We start from the raw sequence: 21,999 nt of genomic DNA on the forward strand, positions 1-21,999 counted from the left end.
CCGTGCCTTGGCCCTTTGTTTCCTGTGTTGGCTAGTTTTCCCGTGCCTTGGCCCTTTGTTTCCTGTGTTGGTTGGTTGTCCCGTGCTTTGGCCCTTTGTTTCCTGTGCTGGCTGGTTTTCCCGTGCAGCTGTTCCGTTCTCCTGCTGGCTGGTTTCCTGTGAGCTGCTAGGTGGGGATTTCCGTGAAAGGGCTCCATGTTTTTTGTGCAGTTTTGCTGCAGCAGTATTGCTGTCTTTTGACCTTCTATTTTCTGTCATTTGGCCTTTTATTTGGTGTCTTTTGGTCTTCCATATTCCCTAATATAGTGGTTGTTTAGCTTCTTTCTTTTCTTATAAATTAGAGATGTTTTGAGGCTTGAAAAGGTTGGTTATGTGGCTGATTTTTGGAAGAAAACCTATGGGTCATAGGTTTTTGATTGATAGCTTGCGAGCTATGTATCCCCTTCTCCTTCTTCTAGGATAACTTGCGAGTTATGCCTCCTTCGTCTCGGCTTCTAATCTCTTTCGTCTATCCGCAAGTTTCATTCCACCTGTATCCTTCTTCTCAAGGCAAAGCTTCTTTAGGTGTTTGTTTTTATTTCTTAAGTTTGTAAGTCCTTTTCTAAGTGTCTTGTAAGCGTCTTTGTTGTAAGTATCAAAAGTTGTAAGTGTCTTCTTATTATGATATAAAAGGTGCCACTTTTTTAGTATTTTCTATACTTCTATCTCCTAAGAAGGTTTAGCTTTTGCTCGCAAAAATTTGGGGCTTGCAAAAATTTGGGGCCCTTCCCAAATTTTTGCTTGCATCATGTTGTTGATGTTTTGATTAGTTATGTCACGTATAATTTTTGTTTTACATCCCAACAGTTACTCAGCACTGTTGATTTTATTAGTCCCACATGCATGTATAAATATGTTTGTATGTTAGTATATTTGTACATATATTCAAAAAAAGAGAAGAAAAGAAATATAAAAAAAGAGGAAAGAAATATACAAAAAAGAGGATTTTCTTCATGAAAATTTTGCAATCGCCGCAGACCCCGCAGGTATAAACTTCTAAAACTCATATTTTTGTTCTCGTCATTTGCGGCGGACCAGGGAACTACCTATACACGCTCTTGTAGCACGGTGGGAGGAAATCTGGTGCGACCCCTATGACGAGGCGGGTAATCACCTAAAATCCCATCTTCGACGTTTGCGACGGACGGGAGAACCACCTATACGCGCTTTCGTAGCACGGTAGGAGGGAGCCTGGTGCGACGTATACGACAAAGTGGGTAAACCCTATACAAACTCTTGTAGCGTGGTGGGGGGGAGATCCACTTGTGTCCTTCATACGGGTGCTTTTGAAGATCTCATACGCGCTCGCGTAGCGTGGTGGGAAGAAAGATGTACGGCCCGGTGTCCCCCGACACCTACCATACACGCTCGAGTAGCATGGTGGGATGGCACAGCTTCCCGTGGTTCCCCCTAAATGGGGGAGACACCGGGAGGCTGCCGAATTTTCTAGTGAAACAGAGGACCCAACTAGAACAAAAATAAGAGAACTTAGACAATTAGCAAGGGATCTAAATGACAATAAATTGAATCTAAATGAACTTGAACATTAAGAGAAAGATAATTAATGATGATTCAATTTGTACTCAAATGAATAAATACAAGCTTGATTTGGACAATAAAGATTTGGACTCGAATGTGACGAGCTATAATGACATTGAACTCAAACTTGGATTGGAGTTTGAACCAAATGAGCTCGAGCTTGAACTTGAACAATGCAACGGATTTGATTTGGACTCAAGTGAACTTGTATAATTTGAACTCAAGCAAAGATTTGATTCAGAACCATAGTGAACTTGGACTCGAACTTGTGAACCTTTGAACATAATTTGAACTTGATTGAACACATACAGGGGACTTGAACGAATACAAAGGGCATGAATTGGGACTCAATTTGAACTCAAATGAATGAACTACAAGGACTTGTATTTGAATACAAACATATGACTAATCAAGACTTGAACATAAATAAAATAAGTCCAACTTAAACTTGATTTGAATATCGAGTGAATATAATTTGAACAACTAACAAAGACTTGCAACTTGACGATGAAAGACTTGGTCTTTAACTTGAATATGAACTCAAGTTGGACTCAATGAGCTTAATCTAAGAATGAATTTGAACTCAAATGAACAGTGACACGGGACCCAAATGAACTGCAAAAGACTTGAACTTGAACTGAACGGCATCATGTGGAAATTGAACTTAGACAATAAGGAATATGACATGATGCACGCAATGAATTATTCATGTGGGGTATACTCATATGCAAGGTAGAGGGATCTAGCAACTTCTCCACAAGAAGCATAGTGAATATATTAGCCCACTTATGAGTGATGATGATGGCTAAGATGTGAAAGCAATAACTCCCCTGCAATCGACATCAAATGTCTTGTAGATACAAACGACGACCACCACAAATATTGAAAAACACGTAAGCAAATGTAACAAATTATCAATCAACATATATGGGGAGATTATTGATAAATGCAATCTATTCAACGGTCAATGCTAATGTACATGAAAAATGCGTTGAATCTACCTACAAACAACGGTAGTAGGGATAATGTATGGATGGTAGATCCCTTACAAACAACAGAGATTGATGTACAAATGAATGTCAGCAATCAAATAATGACTCATGAATGAACTAAGACTCTTATATGAATGAAATTCAAGCTTTGACTTAGAATTTTTCCTTGGACAATGACAATTAACTCGTGATGACTACTTCAATTGGAATGCAAATCATAATGAGCAAATATTACAAAAATTGTAAGAGTTAATGATCAGATTATAGAGCCATGATGTGAGCATCTGGACCATGCCAAATGACTCATAACATTAGAGCTAGTTCATCCTTAAGCAACATTCAATGAAAATTACAAGGCATATGAAAATATGCCTATGATCAATAAAATGGAGTTTCTGATGTAGGCAAGATGGGGTCAAATCAAATCCAAAATTTTGGTTTTGACTACTCTTGGGCTTGCTAGCTCATTAATACTTTGAGCTGAAATTTAGCTCTTTATGAGCTGTTTTTTAGTTCATTTATTGAAGTAAAAAGCTTAGCTCATTTATGTAAGTTTAGTGGAAGCTCATTATGGTGGATCTTGGCCCTTTGGTTCCCGTGGCTGGCTGCTTGGCTCCCGTGGATGGCTGCTTGGTTCCCGTGGTTGGCTGCTTGGTTCTTGTGGCTGTCTGCTTGGTTCCCGTGGCTTTTCTTCTCTAATTTGCTGTATCGTTTGGGGGCTGATGTGTTATGGTTATTGGCTTTTCATTTCCCTAAATCTAATAGGTTTTAATTAATGTTTTAGGTGGTTGTTTGGCTGCCCTTTTCTTCTATAAATAGGAGATGTTTTGTATGAATAAAAAAGAGCTTATGATGTGATTTTTGGAAGCCATAACCTGCGGGTTTATTTGGAAAAGCTTGCGAGCTTTGTCCAACTTCTCTTCCTCTCCTCCTTGGGAAAGCTTGCGAGCTTGTCCTCCTCCTTCGTCTTGGCTTCTAACCTCTTTCTTCACACCGCAAGTGCCACCTCATCTGTATCTTTCGTCTCAAGTAAAGAAGAGCAACTTTAGGTGATTTTTATGTTTATGTGTTGTTTGTAAGTCAAAGTTGTAAGCGTCCTATAAGCGTCTCTTATAATACTAAAGTTTGTTTTGTCATAAATTGTCTAATTTGTCTAGTTTTAATGAGTTCTTGTAACCTTCTTATTTCTAGGAAGAGTCTCTTTTGTAAGCAAAAATTTGGGGCAAGCCCCAAATTTTTTCTTGCATCAATTTGGTATCATACTAAGTTAGTATATCTTAGGTTATTGAGTTGTGTTGTTATTTGAGTCTTGGTGTCATAAGAGTCTAATAAGGTTTTGTTTTTTTGCTTGAAAAAATTTTGGGCCCTTTCCAAATTTTTGCTTGCATCAATTTGGTATCAGAGCGGGTTAGTATATCCCGGTTTGTCGTGTGTGTCTGTGGTGTCAAGCGAGTCTAAGTTTTTGTTGAGTCTTCTTTAAAACAAAATGGAAAATCACAAAAAGATTGATTCAGTCAAAGAAGAAAGCAAGCCAGAAGATCTTGAAGTTCCTCTTCCGATGAACAGATGGGTTCCAACTGAAGGAGATTCAACAGATCCGCTATAAAACGAGTTGTATAAAATTCAATATCTAATGTTCTTATGTGATGAGAAATACGAGAAAAGGAAGAAATTTCTTCAAGAACAATTTGAGAAAGAGCAAGAAGAAATCCTGAAGAAATTCGAGGCAAAGATTCAAGAACTTGATGCGCCTTCTTCGCCTCCTCAGAATAAAGCTAAAGACAATTCATCGGGAGATGAGTTTTTCAAGTAGGGGAGTCTGATGTAGGCAAGGCGGGGTCAAATCAAGTCCTAAATTTTGATTTTGACTACTCTTGGTCTTGCTAGCTCATTGATACTTTGAGCTGAAATTTAGCTCATTATGAACTGTTTTTTAGTTCATTTATTGAAGTAAAAAGTTTAGCTCATTTATGTAAGTTTAGTGAAAGCTCATTATGGTGGATCTTGGCCCTTTGGTTCCTATGACTGGCTGCTTGGCTCCCGTGGATAGCTGCTTGGTTCTCGTGGCTTGGCCCTTTGGTTCCCGTGGCTAGCTGCTTGGCTCCCATGGATGGCTGCTTGGCTCCCGTGGATGGCTGCTTGGTTCCTGCGTCTGGCTGCTTGGTTCTTGCGGTTGTCTGCTTGGTTCCCATGGCTTTTCTTCTCTATTTTGCTGTATCGTTTAGGGGATGATGTGTTATGGCTGTTGGCCTTTCATTTCCCTAAATCTAATAGGTTTTAATTAATGTTTTAGGTGGTTGTTTGGTTGCCCTTTTCTTCTATAAATAGGAGATGTTTTGTATGAATAAAAAAGAGCTTATGAAGTGATTTTTGGAAGCCATAACCTGCAGGTTTATTTGGAAAAGCTTGCGAGCTTTGTCCAACTTCTCTTCCTCGCCTCCTTGGGAAAGCTTGCGAGCTTGTCCTCCTCCTTCGTCTTAGCTTCTAACCTCTTTCTTCTCGACTCAAGTGCCACCTCATCTGTATCTTTCGTCTCAAGTAAAGAAGAGCAACTTTAGGTGTATTTTTATGTTTATGTGTTGTTTGTAAGTCAAAGTTGTAAGCGTCCTGTAAGCGTCTCTTATAATACTAAAGTTTGTTTTTGTCATAAATTGTCTAGTTTTAGTGAGTTCTTGTAATCTTCTAATTTCTAGGAAGAGTCTCTTTTGTTAGCAAAAATTTGGGGCCCTCTCCCAAATTTTTGCTTGCATCAATTGGTATCAGAGCAAGTTAGTATATCCTAGGTTATTGAGTTGTGTTGTTATTTGAGTCTTGGTGTCATAAGAGTCTAGTAAGGTTTTGTTTTTTTGCTTGCAAAAATTTGGGGCCCTTTCCAAATTTTTGCTTGCATCAATTTGGTATCAGAGCGGGTTAGTATATCCCGGTTTGTCGTGTGTGTCTGTGGTGTCAAGTGAGTCTAAGTTTTTGTTGAGTCTTCTTTAGAAAAAAAAATGGAAAATCACAAAAAGATTGATTCAGTCAAAGAAGAAAGCAAGCCATAAGATCTTGAAGTTCCTCTTCCGATGAACAGATGGGTTCCGACTGAAGGAGATTCAACAGATCCGCTACAAAACGAGTTGTATAAAATTCAATATCTAATGTTCTTATGTGATGAGAAATACGAGAAAAGGAAGAAATTTCTTCAAGAACAATTTGAGAAAGAGCAAGAAGAAATCCTGAAGAAATTCGAGGCAAAGATTCAAGAACTTGAAGCGCCTTCTTCGCCTCCTCAGAATAAAGCTAAAGACAATTCATCGGGCGATGAGTTTTTCAAGTAGGGGAGTCTGATGTAGGCAAGGGGGGTCAAATGAAATCCTAAATTTTGGTTTTGACTACTCTTGGGCTTGCTAGCTCATTAATACTTTGAGCTAAAATTTAGCTCATTATGAAATATTTTTTAGTTCATTTATTGAAGTAAAAAGTTTAGCTCATTTATGTAAGTTTAGGGAAGGTCATTATGGTGGATCTTGGCCCTTTGGTTTCTGTGGCGGGCTGCTTGGCTCCCATGGATGGCTGCTTGGTTCCCGTGGCTTGGCCCTTTGGTTCCCGTGGATGGCTGCTTGGCTCCCGTGGATGGCTGCTTGGTTCCCGTGGCTTTGCCCTTTGGTTCCGCGGATGGCTGCTTGGTTCCTACGGCTGGCTGCTTGGTTCCCGCGGTTGTCCGCTTGGTTCCCATGGCTTTTCTTCTCTGTTTTGCTGTACCGTTTGGGGGCTGATGTGTTCTGGCTGTTGGCCTTTCATTTCCCTAAATCTAATAGGTTTTAATTAATGTTTTAGGTGGTTGTTTGGCTGCCCTTTTCTTCTATAAATAGGAGATGTTTTGTATGAATAAAAAAGAGCTTATGATGTGATTTTTGGAAGCCATAACCTGCGGGTTTATTTGTAAAAGCTTGCGAGCTTTGTCCAACTTCTCTTCCTCTCCTCCTTGGGAAAGCTTGCGAGCTTGTCCTCCTCCTTCGTCTTGGCTTCTAACCTCTTTCTTCCCACCGCAAGTGCCACCTCATATGTATCTTTCGTCTCAAGTAAAGAAGAGCAACTTTAGGTGTATTTTTATGTTTATGTATTGTTTGTAAGTCAAAGTTGTAAGCGTCTCTTATAATACTAAAGTTTGTTTTTGTCATAAATTGTCTAGTTTTAGTGAGTTCTTGTAATTTTCTAATTTCTAGAAAGAGTCTCTTTTGTTAGCAAAAATTTGGGGCCCTCTCCCAAATTTTTGCTTGCATCAATTTGGTATCATAGCAAGTTAGTATATCCTAGGTTATTGAGTTGTGTTGTTATTTGAGTCTTGGTGTCATAAGAGTCTGATAAGGTTTTGTTTTTTTTTTGCTTGCAAAAATTTGGGGCCCTTCCCAATTTTTTGCTTGCATCAGTTTCCCACAAACGCTCAAGACCTTTATATTGAATGAGAGCAAGATATCAAATAGGCAATAGTCATTGGGGGCATTCTAAAGCTACCTTCAAAGACAAAAGAAATATGATGCGTATGACAAGTCATATGTTAACACTAATGGCATGATATATATATAGTGGCATCCCAATCAATATGCCTACAATCAAAAGTATGAAGTTCTCAGCAAATTTTGAGAAAATTTCATGTCGATCAACGTGCAAATACCAACGAACACTGAAGATTAATACATAAGTGAATGTAGCAATTCATTGATCAATGTGCAAAAGGAATTTGATGACAAATGTAGCCATCCATCAGTCAACATGTATGAAAGAATTAGTGATGGATATATCTCACCTGGTGATTCATGTTAACAAGCAATCAACATAAAAATAGTCCCTCTATCATCAATCCAGATTAATGTGCAAATGAGCATGTAATAGTCCACTTGCAAATGAGAAGAACATATATGCTACCGAACCCTTGATTTATATATAGTCAATATGAAATTTGCAGTGTTCACACCAACTAATCAATGAGCTTGTACACTGAAGATCGAATGCCCTAATGAAGGGAACCATTAGTGGATTTAATGATTGATGTGTAAAAAGATGTGGCAATCCTCGCCAACAAAGGGATCTCCTGCCAATATGTTCAGTGCAATGTACGATGAGTGTTAGGATACTCCTACGAGCAACAAACAGTCTGGTGCTAAGAAAATACATTAACCCTCTACAAGCAGAAAGATTTCACATGAAATGAATGCAAAGGTCCCTGGGGAATATAGAGGTTTATACGACTTGTTACTTGTAGGCAAAGACTGTATACCTGCTATGTGTACAAGATATCTACACACCTACAAGTTATCATAATAGAAGACAATGGATGTTTCAACACTCCTCCGATCAACTACCATTCAAACGGTCATCAAATACATTGATTCATTGCAAGTGGAGATGAAAGATGTACAACAGATGTAAGCTACTACAAATTATCGTAGAAGACTTGTTGTATATTCAATACATCATCCCCAACAAAATGTAATATGGCTACATCAAGTACAAATGACTACGAGTCACTGTGAGAAGCTCGTGATGCATACAACGCGCCATTTGCAAGCATCTACGAGTATAAAGCAGGAGATTCGTTACTGCACTATGATCCACCTATAGAAAGCAACAAGTAGTGCACGAGAGTCTGTCTGTATAAAGCAGCAAATAACTCAATCAAGAAGCTGCTATAAAATGTCATCAGATCTGCAACCCGTATATAAGCAGAAATAAGGCATGTACGAGCTTCCAAATAGAACGATGCATTCAAATAATGGTCACCCACACAACTGAGCAGCGTTAAATATCTCAAAATGCCCTCCGCACATGCACCGTAATCTATATACACATAGGTACATAAAAGGGGAGAAGTGCAATCATAAAATCTGCATGGGCCCCGACGAGCATGTTATGGGTATACACGTGACGTCTAGGGATGTTGCGCAGGCTAAATGAGGAATCTAAGTTTGAAAACCAATCCTCCTCGACACGGTTTGAACCATTAAATAAATATGCGATCACAAGGTCGACCGGGATATTTATTTTATACATTCATATTAGACCTTCAAGGCCCTTTTATAAAAAAGATTCATCGATAAAATCATTCACCTGCATGGGCCCCGGCGAGCGTGTTATTGGTACACACGTGACGTCTGGAGATGTTATGCGAGTAATAAATTTGAACTCAATCCTTCTAAGTAAATAAATAGGAGTCGACAAGGTTCACAAACACTTTAAAAATGCCCTATCAAAATTTCACAAAATTTAAATATTTTCAAAGCACCTTGCACACCCTGATGATGGCTGTGTAGAATGTTTATCTCAACCGGAGGGATTCACAAACACTTTAAAATGTCTTCCAAGCTCGACTCAAAATCCCAAAAATCATCCAAATTCAAATTTTTAAATTTAAAATAAACTATCAATAACTTAAAGCAAAATTCATCCACCCTTCGTAACCGTTTCTCGAGGTGAACAAATTGAAATTTATTTCAGCTCACATAGAACTAATGTCTAATCGAAAATATCACTAGGATGCATTCTCAAACAATCTTCTGCCGGCAAGGACGTGGTATGTGTCCTCTAACCGGCGGTTTTGCCACCAAATGACACCCAAGATACACGGCTATGACTCAGGACCCTCTGAACCGAGTGGTATTGCCGCCAAATGGTATCATGAAATACTGGTTATGATAAGAGCCAGTACGTTCCTTAGTAGAATCAAATCCTTGAGATATGAATCAATAAGATATGATCGATAGGGCATAAAGCCCTCTGTTAGCTAAGGTGGATTCAAATTTGTCCCCTTTAATAAACATTCACCCCAGGTCTATAAGGTCCCCTTGGACGAAGCAACCCATGGCTGCCGATAAGGATCCTTCTGTCAGGTTGGGTTGACTATCTCCTCTGACTAAGTAGACTAGGGACAACGATGGCCTGGTATGACAGAACCATGGGATCTTGATCAGGTCCATTATCCATTCCCCCACCATCCGCTTTAAGTGCAAGATGGTGAAATCTCCAATTTTAAATATCAAACTTCAAAATACCCAAACCCATGTTGTTATTATTTGCCAAATAACACATATATTCTACGTATCTGATTGAGACTAGTCTTAATTGAAAGTTCTCTCTCGTTATCGGGAGGGGTAATTAACTATAGGGGCTTGCGCCTATATGAAACTAGAACTCAGATCATAAAGTCCTCGCAAAATGAGGGCAAAATATTTGGGTTATGTCTTATCTACAAACTCATATGCCTTCCCAAAATTTACCCTGGAACTTAATTCCGTTAAAACTCCCCCATAAAGAAAAAAGCAACAGCGGGCGGAGCCCGGGATCGAATTTTCGGAGCCCACAATCCCCCTATAGCCGCCGGCCCTAAACCCTCCCCATCCTATAGCCGCCGGCCACCCTATTCCCCAAGCCCTAACTGTCGGCCCAACCTCAATCCCCCTTGATTTTAATTCAAATTGTCTCTTTAAGACTTTCCTAATTTAGCCCATTACTAATTGGGAAATTCTCTTAATTCAAATTTCAAATGAATTTCAAAATCTTTCCTAATTAGCCTAAACCTATTTTGGAAGCTACCCTAATTGCTTCCAATATGAAATTAAATTGGATTTAATTCCAAATTTCACATTCATTGCATGTGGACACATTCATTGCATGTGGACACATTCATTGAATGTGGACAAACCCCTACCCTCTCTCCTTTGGCCGGCCCCCTCCATCCCTCTCCTTTTGCTCTCAATCAAAGCCTTCCCTTCAAGGTGTGCTGCCCCACATATTCCCCAATTAGAGGAGATTCAAAATTATTCCCTCCTGTCCAATTCTAAAACTGTAATGTAAGTCTTCAAAATATCCTCCTATAGTATAATACTCTTAGGGCATTTCTGCATCTTTACCATCCTACCTAAACTCCAAAAGTTAAGTCATTATTTATATTTTAATTCTTATACGTAATACATATAAGACATTTACACCTATCAAGCCTAAAAATCACTTCATGAACTAATATTATTAATTGACAATAGTTTCCATAATCCCCACCAAAATTGCATAACATCATACCAATTCTAAGACAATATATCCTCTAAACATTTTCATTGCTATTGTAACTTTCATTTATTTCTCAATACATAATTGATTATAAAATTATAAAGCAGAGAACAATGATCAAATATTAGAATAAGATAGATTTAGAATATAACCAAGTTAGAGTTTCATAGGTTATGTTTAATATATGTCCAATAAAGATCGTGTTCAAAAGATCAGGTTCAAGAGTTGTCCAGGATGCATGGAAATTCTTTTAGCAAAGAATAAAAAGTCACATAAAGATATCCACAGGGTATGCTAAAGCATCCGAGCATCTAAGAGTGAAATACCATGCAAAACGCATATCAGTCCATAAGGAATGTTCCTGATTTATAGTTGGTGGTTTTGGTCAGAAGATGCTGAGGATTAGGAATTTATTAGCTAGGGCAAGGATAAGTACTAAATAATTTAGAAGGCGACCAAACAACAAACCCAAAACAAAAATACAACGAAACTATAAATTTTAGTTCACTGACTTTTGAATACCTGTGCTCTCCCTAAAGCAAATGTTGGAATGAGAACTTTACCACCAGCATCAACGCATTTGTGAACCTAACAAATGATAAATAGCAAAGCATAAAAATAAAGCATTCAATGATTCACATAATACATGCATAATCACGTGATGCAATCTACAATAAAGTTGTATAAGAAAATAAACAAAATGGTAATGCAAAATATCTTACCATATATTACAAGATGTCTTTTACAGATGTTTTCCAGTATAGTTTCCTAAACTTCAAGGCATTACAACTAATGTAGCGCATTTGGGTAAGCTACAAAAAGTATGTTGCATGATACCTTAACCCCTTGCAGACTACGCAAAATGATTCGCTCATCATGATTTCAACTCACAACTCTCACCTAATTGCCAACACTAAAAGTTTCAGATAATACTTTTCTTGATGTTCAACCATCATAAACCAAGTAATTCATTTGGTATGGTGATGTGCCAAAAAATAAACATTATTCTATGAGCTGCTTTGCTAATCACTTGACCGAGATTGAAAAGGGATCGTGTGCAGTAAAGAGCTTTCCGCATCACATTTTCCATAGAAATCAGATTATATGATATGGCAGATTTTTTTTAAAAGAAAGCATAAGAAAAGAATTATCAAACGAAGCCCAGATCTTTGAAATCAGTTCTTAATTGTGAGTTTCATTTATGAATTTTCATATGAAATATATGAAATTTGCATTTGGATTTGACAATGTGCTAGCACCTTCTATGTTCTATAAATTTAACCCCACAATCTTTTTAACGTGGAGAAAGTTAATCTCGTAGTTTGATTTTCAAACATGTTAGTATCTTCCTTCAAATGATTTATCGAGGATTTTACATACATTTGATTTTTATTTATTTTTGCTCATACTTTTATGGGTTTTAGTAAGTATATTTCTCATTTCACCTGTAATGGATTCATGCATAAATTCACAAAATAACATATTCAAAATCCTGGCTTAGAAAAATACTTTTGAATCCTGTAACTGTACATAGGACCACTGAACTATTACTGATAGTATGAACTTTAAATGCAAACTACCACGACAAAGAAAAATACTTATACAGAATGTATAAAGCATTCATGAACAATACATTCCAAATTAGGCAACAAAAATTGATACTTAAAATAAGCTGATCTACTCACAGCTTTTAAGAATTCCCTTTCCCGAGCATACTTTGAATCACGAATTGTTGTTGCATAAGTAGATCTTCATAAAAGAAACACATAAACAAGACAGGCTTACAAAGCAGAAAAATAACAAAATGAACATACATGTTAGAAAAAGCATGTTTATAGGGAGTTGACAAACTTCAGGGTAAAGATTTGGTTAGTAGAAATTTTGACAAAAAATAGCATGAGACACTAAGAGACTACTAAGCACAAATAATAAAGTATTTTCATTCTTTGTAGTAGAGCAATGCACTCTACCACCAATGCCCAATTTTAGCTTTATTTTAATGCCGGATTGATGAAGCAGTACAACAGGTCCATGCCACCAAGTGCATCGTTCAAATTGAATACTACTCAAAAAAGTAAATCCCCCAAAAAGCAATTATAGCATGAAAAAACATGAGCCAAAGAGACTGTGTATATTTCATAAACAAAACTCTTCTACTGTCCATAAAAATAGAAGAAAAGATGAGCAATTGTCGTTATATATAAACTGAACGCAATGTTTTTCTTCTTCCATAAATTGAGGAATGCATCATTTCATAACACATTTTATTTATTTTTTAAATAATATATGGCCAACTATAAAGACACTTTCATTTCATAGAACTTTCAAACAAGCTGCAGCGAATTCATCTTTCTCCTAAATTCTTCTAATGATACTCCTTTAAGTTTTACTATTAGCTATCGTACAAAAGGTATGCCCACAAATACCAGATAAATGACGTATGTAATAGTACACAGACAATTGTTCATAAAAAATGATTATATTTAAAAGTTTTAAAGAAACTAACAAATAGTATAATTGAATGAAATCCAAAAATATGTACTAATTAGAAGCACATAAAGTAAACTTTAAATCAAATTGTATTTTAGTTTACTATATATTTTCTTTTCGGTATATGTAAAGCATGCCAGTAATGTTGATCCTACTGAGAATGGGCAATGTTGCACCAATACAAATACGGCAACACGGATATGACACGATACGGATACGGGACACGTCAATTCTTAAAAGTATAGGATATGGGTACGGCGCGGACACGGCATTATAATTTATAAATCATACATAAAAATTAAGAAAACATTCAAAGCAAAATATTTGAAATTACAAAAAAAAATGAAAGCAACATTATTTGTAGCCTTAAAGCTTATAATATCAAAATAAAAGTAAGCATTAAATGTCTAGTACAACAACAAAAGCATAAACATAAATTGTCTGGCACATGAAGTTTCAACAATTCAATAGAATGAATGATATGATTAACTTCTTCTGTGGTTTGTCTTTGAACTTCTATATCATCTTCAATGAATATCATAGCTTCTAATTCAGGCTCATCAAGTGAAAGATTAGCAATTTCTAATATTCTCATACCATCATGAGACTCAAATCCAGGAATGAAAGAACCTCGCTCGCAGTCGTGGAAGTAAATACGACGCATCCTTTTTTAGATTTTTTTTTTCGACGGACACGCGTATCGGATACGCGTGTCCTTTTGAAATTAAATAGTATTTTAATTGGATACGGCTTTGGCGTATCTGACACGTATCGGTGACGTATCGGAGGTGTATCCGTGTATCGGTGGATCGGATACAGCACGTCTTCATAAATAGAAGTATCGGTACAACATAGAGATTGGGCTATGTTCTCCAATATTTTTATTTCCTTTTTAGGTTTGGTCAACTGCTGCAAGTTCAATTCTCCCAACGCATAAACAATAGGAATCAACTTTAATTTCATAATTACAGTATGCACATATCCATACAAGGAATATTAAAATAGGCTCCAATGATACAACAACAACAACATCAAGTATTTATCCCACTACATGGGGTCGGCTACATGAATCCTTTTTCTCCATTGTGTCCTATCAAAGGTCAAATTCCGTTTAAATCTAATAAAGAAAGGTCATTTCTAATATTTTCTAACCAACTCTTTTTAGGTCTCCCTCTACCTTTCTTAACATAAGTCAAATCTAATACCTCTACTCTCCTAACCGGCTCATTGGAAGGTTGTCGTTTTATGTGACCAAATCATCTAAGGCATACTTTATTTTTATTTAGGGTGCTAAGGTCACTATAGCCAATCTTATTTTTATAATTTTCATTAAAAAGTTTAGCAAAATATCTCATCCACCTTTGTTGAATATCATCTTCTAAAAAAAGTATTTTTTAATCTTCATCCTTAATACACTTCACTTGAACTAAATCTTTATTACTCCTATCTCTTTGTTTGGCTAATTTATACATATATCTTTCTCTCTCCTTAGTATCTAATCTATTATATAAATCACTAAAAGCTAAGGTCTTTGCATCGCATATTGCTTTCTTAAATTCCTTACCATATTGCTTTCTTAAATTCCTTACGAGCCTCTTTATATCTTTCCCAATTATCATAATTTTTAAAATTAAACCAATTTTTATAACAAATCTTCTTATTTTTAATCTTTTCTTGCACATTTGGATTCCACCACCAACTATTTTTCCTATTAGAAGCTTTTCCCTTTGATACTCTAAGCACATCTTTTACAATATTCATAATATCACTAGCCACTTTTTCCCACATAGCATTAGCATCATCATGCACAGATAAAATCTTAAGATCTAAAATCTTACTCTCAAAAATATTTTTGTTAATATTCTTTAAATGCCCCATCTAATCCTAGAATATTGTTTTACTTTATTTTTTATTATCCGCCCCTTTATCTTAAAGTTCAAAACTAATAATCGATGTTGGGTACATGATGCGGGCAAAAATCCGAGGGATGGAGGACCCGAGGACCTCCGCCGGCAAGGGGACTTACTAGACGACGACACGCTCAAAAATGGGAGGAAGAGAGAGTCGAACAAACTCTTACATTTCAAATAAAATTATAAATAAGAAATTAAAAGGCTACAAACGACGATTTAACAAACTAGAAACGAAATTAAAGACACCCTAAACTTGATTCACTTATAGAAGAGGGAAACAAGTGGAGTGTAAACTTGCAAAGAGACGAAAGAGATTAGAAGCCCAAGAGGAAGGGTGGAAAGAGCTCGCAAGATTTCCAGAGGAGATGAGAAGAAGAAGGTGGACAAAGCTCGCAAGCTTTTCCAAGCAAAACCACAGGTTATAGCTTCCAAAAATAACTTATCATTCTCTTTTTTTAAACATAACAAACCCCTCATATTTATAGGTATGAAAGGGGGAATACAAACGGACATTACATTTACTTCCCATAGGAATCCAAACATCACAAGCCATAAAAAGCACCCTTGATTTTCACGGAAAAACAGCACAGCCCAGGAACCGAAGGAGCAACCACGGGAATCAAAGGGACCACACGGAACCGAGGCGCCAAAAGCCACGGGAAGACCCCCCAGCTCGGAAAACCAGCATCCACCGTGAGATGCAAGGAGCCATGCACGGAAAACAGCAGCCCACCGTGGAAGCCAAGGAGCCATGGCATGGGAAAACAAAACATCTTGGAATTTTAAAAGCCATTTTGGAATTCCAAGAGACAAACTTTAATTAAGACATCAAAACAATAAAAATTACATTTAATTAAAAGATAACTATGAACTAAAACTTAGCTAATAATGAGCTAACCCATAGTTCAATAAATGAACTAAAGACCAGCTCATAAATGAGCTAAATTCCAGCTCAAATTTGATTGAGCTTGTAGACTCATGGGAAGCCAAAATTTAAATTATTTTGGGTCTGAGTTGACCCCCCCCCTTTTGTCTACATCAGACTCCCCTTCTTGAGAACTCATCTCCCGATGAATTAACTTTGGTTTCTTTCGAGGAGGTGAAGATGGAGCATCCAGTTCATTGATCAAATCTTCATATTTTTGCATGATCTCATCTCGTTCTCTTAGAAATTTATCTTGTAAACGTTGCTTTTTATTCATATACCTTTCTGTACGTAGGTGCATCCATGATTGAAGTTTATATAGTTCATACTCCAAAGGATTTGTTGACTTTGATGGAATCCACCTATCCATAGGATCTTCAATTTCATCAGGCTTGCTTTCTTCTGTCTTTTTATCTTTTTTCATTTTTTTTAACTGACTCAAAAAAGACTCAAAAAACTCAACCTAAACTTAGACTTACAATAAGACTCACGACAAGACTTACAAGACTCACAACTTGACTTGACTTGACAAAACAAAACTAAAACTTGACAACCAAATCTAAAACCTAGGACTTCTTAACTTGCTCTGATGCCAAATGATGCGGGCAAAAATCCGGGGGATGGGGGACCCGAGGACCTCCGCCGGCAGGGGACCTATTAGATGACGACAAGCTCGAAAATGAGGGGGGAGAGTCGAACAAACTCTTACATTTCAAATAAAACTAAGAAGAAGAAATTAAAAGACTACAAACAACGATTTAACAAACTCGAATCGAAATTAAAGACACCCTAAACTTGCTTCACTTATAGAAGAGAGATATAGGTGAGGTGTAAACTTGCGGAGAGACGAAAGATATTAGAAGCCCGAGAAGAAGGGTGGAAAGAGCTCACAAGATTTCAAGAGGGGGTGAGAAGAAGAAGGTGGACAAAGCTCGCAAGCTTTTCCAAGAAACCCACATGTTTACTTTTCCAAAAATCACATATCATTCACTTCTTTTAAACATAACAAACCCCTCATATTTATAGGTATGAAAGGGGGAATACAAACGGACACTACATTTAATTCCCACAAGAATCCAACCAACACAAGCACGGAAATCCCCCCAACTCCACGGGAAAACAGCCCAGCTAGGGAACCGAAGAAGCAACCACGGGAACCCAAGAGGCAGCACGGAACCGAGGTGCCAAAAGCCACAGGAAAGCCCCCAATTCGGAAAACCAGCAGCCACCGTGAGAACCATAGAGCCACGGCACAGGAAACAACCAACCCGTGGAAGCCAAGGAGCCAAGGCATGGGGAAAACAACTTCCTTGGGATTCCAAAAGCCATTTTGGAATCCCAAGAGACAACTTAAATTAAAACAAAAAAATTATAAAAATTACATTAATTAAAAGATAACTATTAACTAAAACTTAGCTAATAATGAGCTAACCCATAGTTCAATAAATGAACTAAAGACCAGCTCATAAATGAGCTAAATTCCAGCTCAAATTTGATTGAGCTTGTAGACTCAAGGGAAGCCAAATTTTAAATTATTTTGGGTTTGAGTTGACCCCCTTTGTCTACATCAGTACATAAATTTTCACTCGGAATAACTTAACAATGTTTGCAATCTAAACAATCTAATTTTCTTATAAGAAAATAATCAATCTAGGTTGTACTATATCCATTTTTATAAGTGATGAGATGCTCATTTCTTTTCTTAAGTAAGGTATTAGCAATTGAAAAATCATAAACTAAATAAAAATCTAATATGATCTTGTCACCTTCATTTGTTGTTCCAAAACCATAGCCACCATGAATGCTTTTTAAAATCATCTACCTCTCTACCAACATGTCCATTTAAATCTCCTCCAATAAAAACTTTTTCTTCTAGAGATATCTTTTGTAATAATTCTTCTAAGTCATTCCAAAAATTTAATTTATAACTCATATCCAAACCTACTTGAGTAAGCATAAGCACTTATAATATTAACAATCTTATCATCAACAACAATCTTTAAAGCTATAATTCTATCTCCAATACTATTAATTTTTATAACATTATCCTTCAAACTATTATCTATAATAACACCTACACCATTTCTAGTACGACTCCTACCAGAATACCAAAGTTTAAATCCTAAACTATCAATTTCCTTAGCCTTCTCTCCAACTCATTTAGTTTCCAGAATGCACAAAATATTCATCTTCCTATGAATCATAATATCTATTAATTCCATTAATTTACCTGTAAGGAAACCTATATTCCAAGTTTCTATCCTAATTTTAGTTTCATGGACTAGCTTCTTTGCCCACATCCGTCCTTGATGTGGGAACCCTTGCCTATTTAACACTACACCCGAGCGCCGGTGTAGCGGCCTTTGCACACTTGTCATTGTATTCAGGCCATACAGCGCGTCGCTTCCAGTGGACGCCCTAGCATTAACTCAATTTCTTAAAGGATTCATGTCATTATTATTCGACAAGTTTTACGCTGGCTTTCGACTACCTAATGCAACCCTCCACTATTCTCATCCAGGACTTGGGACCTGACAACGGTAGTGTTAAAATAGGCTCTAATGATAATCTTGAAAATTAGAATGATACAAGAGGAGAGTAGAAAATGGGAGATTTTATAATTGAACTGTATTCTTTTGCTATGTGTAAAAAAAAGGATGCGTTGTACATAAATAGGAGGAGAAACAACTAACTATTAGCTGAAAATCAACCTTTATTAATTACAAAATAGAAATGAAATATTTTGGCCAACAAATTGCTATTTTGTTAAAAATGGAAAGATGACGTCCACAAATTGTTGGATTGTTGTTAGTGGAAAGATATTGACCTCAAATTCAATATTATTTCATCAAATAATTAGCAGCAATTCACTCGTTCTAGCAAGGGGGCCGATCTAGCTAGCAGGCGGAGGAACCCTGTGGGCCCCACTAGTGTAAGTTGCGGGCAAGGAAAGAGGGGGGGCTCAAATGGGATTAATTCTACCTCTAATTACTTACCATAGAAAATCAAAATTGGGAGGAAATTAGGGAGGTTTATTTAGGGAAAGATGATTGATTTGAAGTCAGATTTGGAGGAAATTAGGAAGGATTATTTAAGAAAAGATGGTTGATTTGAATTCAAATTTGTGAGGAAATTAGGAAGATTTATTTAGGAAAATAAAGTTGATTTGAATTCATATTTGGGAGCTAATTAGGAAGGTTTATTTAGGATTAATTAGGTTATTTCATTTTTATTAATAAATTTTCTGTTTTGCAGCAGTTTTCTTTGGAGCTGTTCTTAGCGACGCTTAGGGTTTGTTGAGAGTCAATCTACCTCTAAAATAATATATTAACTTGTATATTGGTTTGTTGTGCTAATATCAATAAAATTAGCCAATAATCTCATTCTTTCTTATTGATTTATGCTGTATTTTATCTCCATTATTATTATTTTTGGTTGTGTGGAAATCGGATTCCTATCAAATTAGTATCATAGCACATTTTTTGGGACCTATGACTGCTAAGAAGAATGATGTGTTGTAGGAGAGGCTTGATTGGGAAGTTAGAAATATAAAATTTGAATTCATAGAACGAATTTCAGCAATTGCGAGCAAATTTTCAAATCTAGAAGAGATGATGAAAAGGATGGTAGAGTTTCAAGCCAATGAGCCATCATCGGAGGCAAGGGCACCGTTGACTGGACAAGGAAGTGGGGAAAACTTCAATATAGGGACATGTATCCATACCCCCGAGGGCTGACGATGTATCAATACACCCACCACAAAAGTATCACCTTGTCCTCAAGGTGCAATGAAGGGAACTGCTGCCGTATAATTTGGCAGGTGTCCCACGTGGCCTCGTGCTTCGATAGGTCCTTCCACCTTATCAACACTTACTTACTTTCTGCTACTCCCTGTCGCACTCCTTTGACCTCCAATGGTTCCAATAACACCTTCATGTCGCTCGTCAAGGTCGTGGGGAAGTGAAGAAGACAAAATGTGCTTTCATATCAACCGTCGCAACTAGGACACATGAAACACCGCATGGATGGCTAACGATGGCGGTACTTGTAGGAGATATGCCACAACCTCGATGAACTCCACTATCTCGTATGAACCAAGATATCGGAGTGATAACTTATCATTCTATCTCCTTGCCAAGGTTTTCAATCTGTAGGGACGAAGCTTAAAGTAAATCCTATCCCTCACCTCAAACTAAATGTCTCTCCTTTGAGTATCTATTTTCCTCTTCATAATTTGTTAAGCTCTCAACAAATGCCCCTTCAGATCCCCCAAGATCTTATCTCTGTCCTCCAAATACTACTCTACGGAAGCCACCAGTGTGCTGCCTTGTCCATAATATATCAAGTGAGGCGGATCTCTTTCGTATAACACTTTGAATAGTGTAGTATGAGCTGCCGAATGATAGGAAGTGTTATACCAATACTCTGCCCAAGCCAAACATTTTTCCCACAACTTTGGTGTATCTGATATAAAGCACCGCAAATAAGTCTCCACAGTATGATTGATCACATCTATATGTTTGTCCGTCTGAGGATGATAAGTAGAGCTCCTTTTCAAAAAGGTCCCCTGCATTTTGAACAATTCCTTTCATAACTACCTAAAAAAAATCGTGTCTTGATCTGATACAATCAAGATCCCATTTAGTCTCACTACCTCTTCATGAAAATCGTGGCTACTATTACTACTGTGTAGAGATGGAGAAGGGGAATGAAATAGGCATACTTACTAAACTGATCCACCACCACCAATATCGTAGTGTATCCTTCTGACTTTGGCAACCCTTCAATGAAGTCCATGGTCATCTCCTCCCACACCTTTTCTGGCATAACTATCGGCTGGAGGAGCCCTCCTGGAGACATAACTAGATACTTGTGCTCTGGCATATATCACAGCTAGCCACCATCTTCTCAACATCCTTCTGCATATCCTCCTAAAACATCTACAGAGAGCCGACAAACACAAATAAAGAGCTTGTAATATGATAACTTGTCTACAGTTGACTATGGGGGACTTCTAGTGAACAAAACAATTTGCTTATAAGGACGAGATACTTGCAATGATCATAACAACCCGCCGCCTACAGGAAGGCACTAGGAACTCATAGTGAATATGATAATTTGGCTATAAACATAAATAATAGATGTGTAAAATACAATACAACATTAGAAGATTTGCAGTAAAGGCATTCGGCCTACAGGCACGAACAAGGAACTTGCAATGTGATAGTTCGCCTACAAGCGAGAACTTATAATGAATATTTCAGCTCGCCAACGAGGAAATACAAGTACCTATACTGAAAATAGTAGCTCGCCTACAAGAAATGACTTATAATGAACACTACAATTCACATGTGAGCAAGAGCAGGGAATTTATAGTGCATATAACAACTTGCCTATGGGCAAGACTTGTAATGTTCACATCAGTCCTACGAGCACGAGCAAAGAGCATGCAATATACATCAATCTGTCTACGGGAAACAATAGCGAGCATGCAATTAATGTGATAATCCACCGATGGGCGTACATAGGGAAGTTGCAATGAATATAACTTGTTTAGCATGGACAAGGAGCTCGTATCAAACGAATCAACATGTTTATGGACAAAAGCAATTTAATGCACACTATAAATCACCTATGAGCAGAAGCAGGAAATTCATAGTGCATGCAACTACCTTATAGGCAAGAACAAGGGGCCGTATTGAAAAGACCAATTTGCTTATAGATGACAATAGGGGATTCCTAGGGAACTATGTAGCTCACTTACAAGCAAAAGCACGATCTCCTATAGTCTATTAAGAAAACAACACCTACGAACTACGCTAAGTGATAAACTTGCACGAGTTAAATGAACTAAACGTCTTTCTTATCTACAATTAAAAGAAACATAATTTGTCATCACGCCACCAGATCTGCAATACTCGTATAAATAGATAAAATGTGTTTATAAGCCCCCTAAATAAAATCTTGTGCACACTCCGCTAACAATCACTTGCACAACTGATAAAATTTAAATATTTTTAAAATCCCCCTCATGCATTAAAACACAAATGATTAAATTTAA

General features: G+C 37.1%; 1 protein-coding gene across 1 annotated transcript in view; it reads right to left on the reverse strand.

Moving 5' to 3' along the window:
- Positions 1-21,999, reverse strand: part of LOC110112461 (cleavage and polyadenylation specificity factor subunit 3-II) — a 101,553-nt gene that overhangs the window by 56,316 nt on the left and 23,238 nt on the right. The window contains exons 7-8 of the mRNA XM_028694991.1: positions 12,296-12,359; positions 11,133-11,198 (exon numbers count right to left, since the gene is read on the reverse strand). Coding sequence (XP_028550824.1) covers positions 11,133-11,198; positions 12,296-12,359 — 130 coding nt within the window. The remainder of the gene's footprint in view (positions 1-11,132; positions 11,199-12,295; positions 12,360-21,999) is intronic.

Source organism: Dendrobium catenatum, unplaced genomic scaffold (assembly GCF_001605985.2).
Source record: "Dendrobium catenatum unplaced genomic scaffold, ASM160598v2 fragScaff_scaffold_621, whole genome shotgun sequence".
Taxonomy (NCBI): domain Eukaryota; kingdom Viridiplantae; phylum Streptophyta; class Magnoliopsida; order Asparagales; family Orchidaceae; genus Dendrobium; species Dendrobium catenatum.